This window comes from Gekko japonicus, unplaced genomic scaffold (genome assembly GCF_001447785.1).
Source record: "Gekko japonicus isolate JY-2015 unplaced genomic scaffold, Gekko_japonicus_V1.1 scaffold428, whole genome shotgun sequence".
Classification (NCBI taxonomy): Eukaryota; Metazoa; Chordata; class Lepidosauria; order Squamata; family Gekkonidae; genus Gekko; species Gekko japonicus.
The window spans coordinates 755,988-766,024 of NW_015165842.1; the positions used below are offsets into that span (position 1 = coordinate 755,988).

The 10,037-nt window shown below is 48.4% G+C and overlaps 1 protein-coding gene across 1 annotated transcript in view; it reads right to left on the reverse strand.

Annotated features, from left to right (window-relative positions):
- The window catches only part of CPB2 (carboxypeptidase B2), a 26,248-nt gene extending 25,417 nt beyond the window's left edge, over nt 1-831 (reverse strand). Inside the window, exon 1 of the mRNA XM_015411005.1 lies at nt 811-831. Within this exon, the coding sequence (XP_015266491.1) occupies nt 811-831 (21 nt within the window). The remainder of the gene's footprint in view (nt 1-810) is intronic.
- Nucleotides 832-10,037: the final 9,206 nt, after the last annotated feature.

Genomic DNA, 10,037 nt, shown 5'->3' on the forward strand with positions numbered 1-10,037 from the left:
TCAGCACATACACTATCGATTTTCTAAAGTCTCTGTTGAAAGAGTGGTTAAAATTTAATGTTCTCTCTCTCTTTGTGACTCCCACACACACACACACCAAGACTTCCCATCCTTTGTCCCTTTAGACTGAGAATTCCAAAACACCGTGTCCCTAAACAAACATGACCAGTTGCTAAAGAAGACTTCCGGCTTGAGCACTGTGCCTCTTTCAGTCCAGCCTGGAAACAAAACTAACTTATTTATTGATTTGATTTATACCCCCCCCCCCAAGGCATGTCAATGCATGCATTCTTCTAGTTCCGGTATTGTAAAAAGGTAAAGGTTCCCTTGCTCAAAAGCCAGTCGAATCCGACTCTAGGGTTGCGGTGCTCATCTCCGTTTCAAAGCCGAAGAGCCAGCGCTGTCCGAAGACGTTTCTGTGGTCATGTGGCCGGCATGACTAAACACCAAGGCGCACAGAACGCTGTTACCTTCCCACCAAAGTGGTACCTATTTATCTACTTGCAATTTCTTGCTTTCGAACTGCTAGGTTGGCAGGAGCTGGAACTAGAGGCGGGAGCTCCCTCCGTCATGCGGCACATCCGGGTCTCGAACTGCTGAACTACCGACCTTCCACAGCCTGCAGTTCAGCGTCTTAACCACTTGAGCCACCGGTATTGTACTAGGAGCTAATACAGAGGAGAAAGAAGGAGGGGAGCGACAAGTGGGAGTCCTTCTGCCCCCTGCAGGTTGTTCGTGCTGCCTCAGCTGACCAGTAAGTGGAAAATGTGGGGGGGAATGGGGTGTTACTGATGCCATGATGTCACTTACGGTACAGTCCAGAAATGACATAATCACTCCAGGATAACACTCTAGCATTCACCTCAAAAAGTCTATGGTAGCACTGGAAGTGAATTCATAGCGCTGCTCAGGGGTCATTTCGTAGAAAAAGAGCTAGGGGAACTCATTAGCATAACTCATTAGCATATGCCACACCCCCTGACATCACCGGAAGTGTGTCATAAGGCGACACCCCCTGACATCACCGGAAGTGTGTCATAAGGCCCGGAGGTGGACCTGCAAGGCCGGCAGGAGTGCAAGGAAGCCCTGCGAAGGCCCCCGCCCCCAACGGTCTCGGCCACCGCTGCTGGCCTTGCAGCTCCAATGACGAGCCCCATGAGGAAGCCCCACCAAGGCCCTCCCTGGCCCCAGGCAGGCAGGGGTGGGGAGAGGCGGGGAGGAAGCAACTTACCCTCCCTCTTCTCCTGCCTCCTCCTGGCTGAATGAGGGCTGGAAGCGGGGCGGCCGGAAGCAGGGGGCGGGGCTTTGTCGTGTGCCCCGCCTCTTCGCACCTCACCCGGGGGAACTGTGTTCCCCCGCGTTCCCCCCCGAATCGACCTCTGGCGCTGCTGCAAATCTGAAAAGGCAGCCCTGGAATAAAACCCAGTACAAGAGCCCATGTGATGTAGCGGATAGAAGACTTAGCCTGGGGAGGCTGAACTGGTCCTGGGTGGCACTTTTGGCCTGTTGGGAAAGCCCACAAGAATATATGTATGGATTTCCCCAATGGGCCTAAGTCGATTTCACATTGGGAAATGGGGCAAAGGGGGGGAAGACTGAAGCCCCTTCTCCACATGCACCACCATTAGAATCAGCCACCACACATGCGAGAATTGAGGAGAACCTGCCATTCATGTCTGACCCAGGACACAGGGCGGGGAACCAACCTGAGTATTCCATAACATGTAAAGAGGCAGATCTGAGCAACCCCGGGCCAGTCTTCGTTTCTCTCCCAACATCATCTTCATAGAGCTATTGTGAGAACACAACACAATCAATAGTGCATTCATTACGAAGGATTTGCATGCTTAGGTCATTCCCACACTAATGATACCAATTTATAGTATAACAATAAAATATTACATTTCCACAAAGTCCGTCCTCACAGATGTGATCCCAAGTGATTACTCGTTATGCCAATGAAGGTCGATTGATTGATTGAAGTGATTACTCCAAATTAAGTTCCATTCAATTCAACAGATTTACTCCAACAAAAGGAGTTCAGCATCTTGGTCTTTTATTTAATCTTCGTTGTCCCAATTTTGGCCACTGGCAAAGCACTGGGCATTTCTGACTTCCAGGCATTCATCTCTGATGGAGCGTCTCTCTCACCCCCAAGCTCCTGCCACAGTTCTTCCCCCAAGTATTGGGCTGTCTTTGGGAAGGGAGGGATCGACACCCCAAGGTATGGATACCAGCAGCCAGGAGGATCTGGGGGCAATCTTGCACCCCTCTTCCTGGTCCTCCTTATCCAATGGGTTGTCAGTGACACCGTCTGAATGTTGGCAGAATTTAAACAATGCAGAGGAATGGAGCACCAACTGTCTAAAGAAAATAACTCGCACCCCTGCCACATGGGGGGGGGGGAATAGCACGGGCAAAGTGCGGCTTTCTAAAGCCGCACCAAAAGAGAGACGCGGCGGTAGGATCACATAGATCCCCTGAGCAGCCATGCACTTCCTCCCTGGCACGATCAGATGCCGGTGGGAAGCCACTGAAGAAAGAGCGCGACAGCCGAACTGTGCATGTGTGCGCATGCGCAGTTCGGCAGGGAGCCTGGATTGATCTGGACGATGGGCGCGGCAGTGATCCCAAGGCCGCGCTTGCAGCGGTGCTTCAGGTAAGTCCTCCTCTGTAGGAGGTTCTTTTTTGCAGCGGGTTTTCCAGGTTTAGGGATGGATCGGGAACGGGTGCGTGCCGCTTCCCAGATGTTGTGGTGAGATCGTGCCCGTTTGCTGCGCCCCCGATCCGTCCCTCTCCCGGGCCAAAGTCTCCCGTGTGACCGGGGCCTCGGTTTATTAAAGAAGAAATAAACTCTGATAGAACAGAGGCAAGGCAGAGAGGCATAACTAACTGACTAACTGCTGTGAGAGGCAGGAACCAAGGGGGAGGGCTCAGTTGGAGCAGGAAATCTCTGAACAGCCAATCAGGAGACAGGGAGGACATAATGTGAAATTGTGGGAAATTCCTAATCTAGCTGTGCTAACTAGCAGTCCTTCAACTGTCCCCTGTAGGCTGTTCTTCTGATCTTCTTCAAGTAGGTGCACTATAGACCTTGTATATTCCAACACTGAATTCCTCATAAAAAAATCAAACATTGTTATCTCCACTTGCATCTCTGCTTGCAGATCTTGCGCAACTGATTTTTGGGCACTACAGTATATAGGGAGGAAAGCGCTCCCCCCTTCCCCCAGTCACGATCACACCTTCCAGCCCTGCAAAAACTCTTGGGTCACATATTCAGCCCCAAAAATTTAAGCAAAAGAAAGGCTGCCTGGATTTCAAAACTGCTTGCTCCCCCCCTCCCCCATTCATGTTTGACCCTTCCAGCCCTACAAACAGGCACCAGGTTTCCAGTTTTATTCACGTCTCCCTGAATTAGGTTTGCCAGCCTCCAGGTGGGACCTGGGGATCCCCTGGATTTACAGCCCATCTCCAGAGATATCAGCTCCCTTGGGTGCTCGCTTCAGCAGCACATATACCAAAACTGGAACGATACAGGGAAGATTAGCATGGTCCCTGCGCAAGGATGACATGCAGATATCCGCTCCCTTGGAGAAAATGAATGTTTTGGAGGCTGGACTCTGAATGGCATTGTGTCCCACTGAGGCCCTGTCCTCCCCAGGCTCCATCCCCAAGACTCCAGGAGTTCCCCAACCTGGAGCTGGCAACCCTACCCCCCAGCCCCACCTTTCTAGCCAGGAAGGACCTGGCAACCCTTCCAAACACAATAGAGTGTTTCGACCGAGGGCCAGCCAGATGTTCCCAGTAAAGGCTGCGGGGGGGGGGGAGCTGTGCCTGCCTGAATTGCTGAATGAGGGTGGAGGAACTGAAGGGTTGGAGCAACTGCAGATGGCCTCCACCTTATCATAACAGCAACAGGATGAACGGAAACGAGCGCTGAGCTGTTTCCAGCCTCTCTTCTCTAATGTGCCTGCCCAGAGTGATTTATTAGTCCATCATACAGAGAGGCCATGGATTTAGACTTCAACTTTTTAAAGCAAAGTGTTTATTGTTTGGTATTTATACTCTGCTTGGTTATGTATATCTTTGATGTAGTATGTTGTAATAAATATAAAATTAAATTAAAAAAAATACAGAGAGGCCATGGTGGCTCAGAGGTTAAGACGCTGAGTTGCAGACTGGAAGGTCGGTAGCTCGGCAGTTCGAGACCCGAGTGCCGCATGATGGAGTGAGCTCCCATCTCTGGACCCAAATCCTGCCAACCTAGCAGTTCGAACGCAAGAAATTGCAGGTAGATAAATAGGTACTGCGTTGGTGGGAAGGTAACAGCATTCCATGCACCTTGGCGTTTAGTCATGCCGGCCACATGACTACGGATGAGTCTTCAGACAGCACTGGCTATTTGGCTTGGAAATGGAGATGAGCACCACCCCCTAGACTCAGATTCGACTGGCTTTCGAGCGAGGGAAACCTTTACCTTTACATATAGAGACGGGCACATGCTCCAACAAAGTCCTTACCTATTGAATGGCCCCACAAAAGAGATTGTGGCTGCTGGGATTCAACAAATGTTGAAGTTGGGGGGTAATTAAGGAGTCTCACTCTGATTGGGGAGCTCCTGTGGTTATTGTGCTAAAGATGAAGTTGTCAGAGGATGCCCCCAGTTAAATAAGCTAACGGTTGTGGATCCTTATCTTACTCCTAGAACTGAAAGCTTGATTGAAAACTTGGCTGGGGCTGCTTCCATCAGCACTACTGATATGGTGTCAGGGTATCGGGCAGTCCCACTGAGCCTTAAAGCTTCTGATAAGATTTCCTTTGTGTCACCTTTGGGATATTATCCATTTGTCAAGATACCGTTCGGCTTAAATGGCTCAAAGACTTTCCAGAGAGTGATGGATCAAGTACTGCGTGGACCACCTTTTGCTGCTGCCTATAAGAACGATATAGCCCCACTTGGGAAGAACACCTGGACCATGTGAGAGATGTTCTCCAGAGGGTTCATCAAGCCAGACTCACAATCAAGGCCTCTAAGTGTCGATTTGGCTGTAATCACGTTGTGTATTTGGGGCATGTGGTTGGGTCAAATAGCATTAGGCCTTGTGAAGAAATGCATTTTCTCCTGGGAGGCTGGGAAGGAGCAAAGCCTCCACTCTGCGTTTTAACAGGGTTTTTTTTAAATCTAGGCAAAGGTGGCAGTCAGTTTGCTTGTACTTCAGCTCACCTTCATACAAATGTTAATGGGTCTAGACAAAGGGATGGTCAAGCTTCCCCCTTCTCCAGGCAGGGAACAGAGTTGGGGGTGTCAAATTCTAGAGTGGCTTGAGGAAGGAACTTTTTAAAAACAACAGGAAATCCTTCCTTGACATGGGCTGACTGGGGTCAAGGGGGTGGAGTAACAGAGATGATAGAATCTCCTGGCATGAGGAAGGTGCTCTCTTTTCCTTGGGTACACCAGGAGCACACACAGACTCCTCCTCTGCAAGTGGGCTGCCATTGACCATGTGCTCGCCCAAACAGCTACAGACAGTTTTAAGGTAATAGAAACACTGTAGAGAACTAAAACAATTAAGCTAAAGAGCCTGTCCTATATTTTAACAGATGATAGGGCATGTATAGAGAAAGAGACAGAGGATTTGCATTTTGACCGAGTTCTTTTGTATTCCTTGCTCAATCTGGTGCTGTGCTAAAAGTATGGTTGTAAACATTTTATTTATAATAAAGGCTTTATAACTTTTGGTGCCAGGGGAGGTTCTCTGTACCACATAGACCTCCACTGTGTCAAGCACACTATCTGAAGAGGGGAGCCAGTGGGAAAGCAGGCAGTTGGCAAGCAACTATTCCTCCCAGGGTGGCCAAAGCATTAGTCTGTCCCTGTGGTGGCCAGGCACTGGGCAGCAGGAAACACTGAGGCAAGGCCCCTGAACTTGGAAAGGGAAGCTGGGTGTCCTGATCCAGTGGGAAATTCTAACAACGATCAGGTGGTGGTGATGGGTTACCTGAGAGTGGAAGAAGAGCCCCTCCAGGGAGTTGAAAACCCCTAGGAGGGCAGGGCAGAATAGGACCTGCAGGTTAGAGCAAGCCAGTTCTGCCACAGGCCTCATGAGGCCAAGGTTGCTATTATTATGGAGTGACCAAATCCACTCACAAAAAAGGATGGTACAAGCTTATTTAGGCCTGGTAAATTTTTATAAAAGATTTGTAAAGGGTTTCAGTACCCTTGCTGCACCTTTGACTGATTTGTGTAAAAAGAGGGCCCCTAATAAGGTGATCTGGACCCCTGAGTGTCAGCAAGCCTTTGATAATTTGAAGAAACAACTGGCATCAGCACCCATCTTAGTGCCTCCCAATTATAAAAATCCTTTTGTGGTTAAAACTGGTGCTTCAGAGAGGGGCCTGGGGGTTGTGTCGTGTCAAAAAGGAGATGATGGGGAGCTTTGTCCTGTAGTTATCTGAGCAGGAAGCTCCTGCCCCGTGAGCAAGCATTTTGTACCCTGGAAAAGGAGGGCCTGGCTCTGGTTTGGGCCCTTAGCAAGTTAAAACTGTTATCTGTGTGGTGCCAAATTTGTTTTGGAAAGAGATCATAACACATTGTCCTTTATTCACAGGATAAAGGGGAATAACGCACGGATCCTAAGGTGGGCTTTGAGTCTACAGGATTTTAGGTTTGAAATTGCTCACATCAAAGGTGGGCAGAGTATCGTGCGTGACAGTCTGTCCCATCAAGGGGGAGAGTAAGGCCTTGAGAGGGTATTTTTTGTAGTTTGCTTTGATATTATGTTGCTCTGCTAATTTTATCTTATGCTGCTGTGAAAACTTTGATCTACCTCACTAACAGAATTGTAGTTGCTTTGCCTAGGTATGTAAGCTTCAATCATGGTTTGGGCCATGAGTCTCAGGGGGGCATGTGAGGCAAAGCACCCCTGGCTCCCCCCTCAAGGGTTAATGTGAGTGGTAATGGGCTTGTTCCATCCTGCAGGTGTTACTAATTGATCTCTCAGCCTGCATAGGCCGTATTGTCTTCAGGGCCAGAGATGAGAAGTGGTGATTAGCTTCTCATTATAAAAAACTTCTAAAAGTTTTATTGAAGTTAAAGTCATAATACAATCACCAAAGCTGTAACAAGGTAACAGAAATCCTTAAGGTAAATAATCCATAGCCACCGTAGGACATAAAAGTCAACAGGTATTGTCTGTTGACATAAAGTATTCCGATAAGCCATTCTAGCATGAGTTAAGATACAACAGAATAAATGAGCACGTACACTGAGAATTGGTTAGTTAATTGAGGAATTGAAGCTCTGTTCAACAAGAAGAGTCCCAACATAAAGTCAGAACAAAGGGTGTGTTAGAAGTTAAGCCATGTGTGGTAACTTCAGTTAGAAGGGAGAAGATCATGTTCCACCATGAATCGCAGAATTGGAGCCCAAGTAAGAACAAATTTACTGTAGACCTTAGTGGAGCCAGTTTGTGCTTGATCCATAAAGTTGAAGATTTTGTTCATTACAAATTGATCCCATATCTTGTCATACCAGGCAATCAAAGTTGGAGATGTGGAGGATTTCCAGGCTGTTGTGATCGTTAGTCTGGCAGCAGTGAGAAGAATGGAAGTAAGATCTTTGTGTGTGTCGCCCCAAACGGAGGAATCCCATAAGTTTAGGAGTAAAAGTTCTGGTACAACTGGGATTGATTGTGATGTGATTTTACAGATCTGAGACATAGTTTCACCCCAAAATTGTTGAATAAGTGGGCATTCCCACCAGCAGAGGAGAAAAGTGCCAATGGAGCCACAATTTTTCCAGCAGAGGGGGGCAATAATGTTGGTTCATTTGATTCAATGGGGGGGTGGGGGTAAAATACCACCTGTTGATAATTTTAAACGATTGCATGCAAATGTTGAAGACCCTGGATGTGTTCACAGGGGAGTTCCAAATGGAAAGCCAATGAGATTGCTGTAAGTCAGTTTGAAGATCCTCCTTCCAAGATTTTTGGCAAGGTAAGGGGTGTGTGCTGTCTGCTATCAATATAATCTTGTAAATTTTGGAGAGCAGCCCCTTTGTCGAAGCAGTATAGGTCGCGAGGAGGTCTTCGAAGTCTGATCTCGATCTTTCAAATGTACCAGAGGTGGCCAAGAATTCCGTCATACTTTTTAATCGAAGGTAGCAGAACGATGGGGCAGGTTTCCTTAGCAGTCTGTCAAAGTATGTTTTGTCCCATATCTTGCCTTGCTTCACAAGGTCTAGGGAGCACCAGAGTCCCACCAGAGTCCCACTGAGATCCAGTCTTTTAAACAGCTTCTCATGAGAACCTGTGGCCCACAGGTGGGAGGTAAGGAGTAATGAGGTAATTTTCTAGAGAGTTCCAGGATGACTGTGTGCTGACTGGATGTCATCATCGGCTGACGCTGCTTGGCCAAAAGACTATAATGGAGCTAAGGACCCGGAAAAGAAGGCTAGTTTGGATTCTGACGGACTGAAGGCCTGGACTATGATATTGCAACAGACAGCAATGTAGACAGTGCTTAAGCTGTGGCCTTTGACTCTTGGACTTAAGGTTTGTGCTGTCTAACACAGGTCCTGGAAATGTGTTAGATAGTTAAGCTAGTTTGTTATTTTTCTAATGTATGATTTTAGAGCATTGTGTTGCCAATAGTATAAATCATTGTTTTGACAGAATGTAAATAAAATTTCACAATATCTTAATGAAATAAAGAAAAGGTTTGGTTACTTGTGTGCAACATCACTGGGGACCCATGGGGTTCAACTTTGGACTCTGACAAGACATTAATTTCTTCAGTTAATAGGTAGAATCCAGATGACGTTGATGTCCAACAGCTGTATAAAAGCACTGACAGCACCAACCCCTTGATCATTGATAGGTAAAGCAAATTATGTATCTCACACTCAGTTTTATGTAGTGGTTAAGAGCAGCAGATGCTAATCTGGAGAACCAGCTTTGATGCCCCACTCCTACACATGCAGCCAGCTGGGTGACCTTGGGTCAGTCACAAGTTCCCTCAGAACTGTTCTCTCAAGAAAAATTCTCAGTCAGAGCTCTCTCAGCCCTGCCTACCTCACCGGGTGTTTGTTGTGGGGAGAGGAAGGGAGGAGATTGTAAGCCGCTCTGAGATGCTGAAGAGCTGTCTGTGAGGTGGATAATCCGCCCGAGGATGCCCTTCCAGTCATAGTTGTGCTACCATTACGCACTCTGCTCTGTGGTCTCTTATTCCCATTACTTATCAGAAGCTGCTGTCAGTGTGATCCAGAGGAAGATTTCCATGTACACTCAAACCCTTGCGCAAGTGGAAATGTGCTACGAAGGTTGCGCCGGCAGCTTGAATTGAGTTGAATTTATTGATCCCATCTGGCACTTGAGAAAAACGTTGTGCAAACAGCTTGCAGGCATTGGAGCTATTGCTTGAGCAAGTGGAAGGGTGCAAAGAGAGTTTGCATTTCTGTTCACGCACTGCAGGATCCAATGCTTTTTCTCTCCGCCTCCTCCATTCCATGTTTGATAGGTCATCTACAGCAATGCTTTCAGTACAGATCAACTAAGACAGCGGCCTGGAAAGCTTGACCACTGAGTTATCAGCTTTCTGACTTTGCCCAACGAGTCGAGTTGCCAGCTCTGGATTGAGAAATTCCTGAAGATTGTGGGGGTGGAGCCTAAGGAGGGCGGGGCTTGGGGAGGGACTTTAATAGGGTATGATGTCATAGAGTCCACCTTCCAAAGCTGCCAGGTGAACTGATCTCTGTTGTCTGCAGAGGTGATTCGGGGGGGATTGCGGGGGATCGCAGTTCCCCCGGGTGAGGTACGGGGGCAGGGCACATGACGAAGCCCCGCCCCCCGCTTCCGGCCGCCCCGCTTCCGGCCCTCATTCAGCCAGGAGGAGGCAGGAGAAGAGGGAGGGTAAGTTGCTTCCTCCCTGCCTCTCCCCACCCCTGCCTGCCTGGGGCCAGGGAGGGCCTTCGCGGGGCTTCCTTGCACTCCCGCCGGCCTTGCAGGTCCACCGCCGGGCCCCTCATGGAGCTGCAA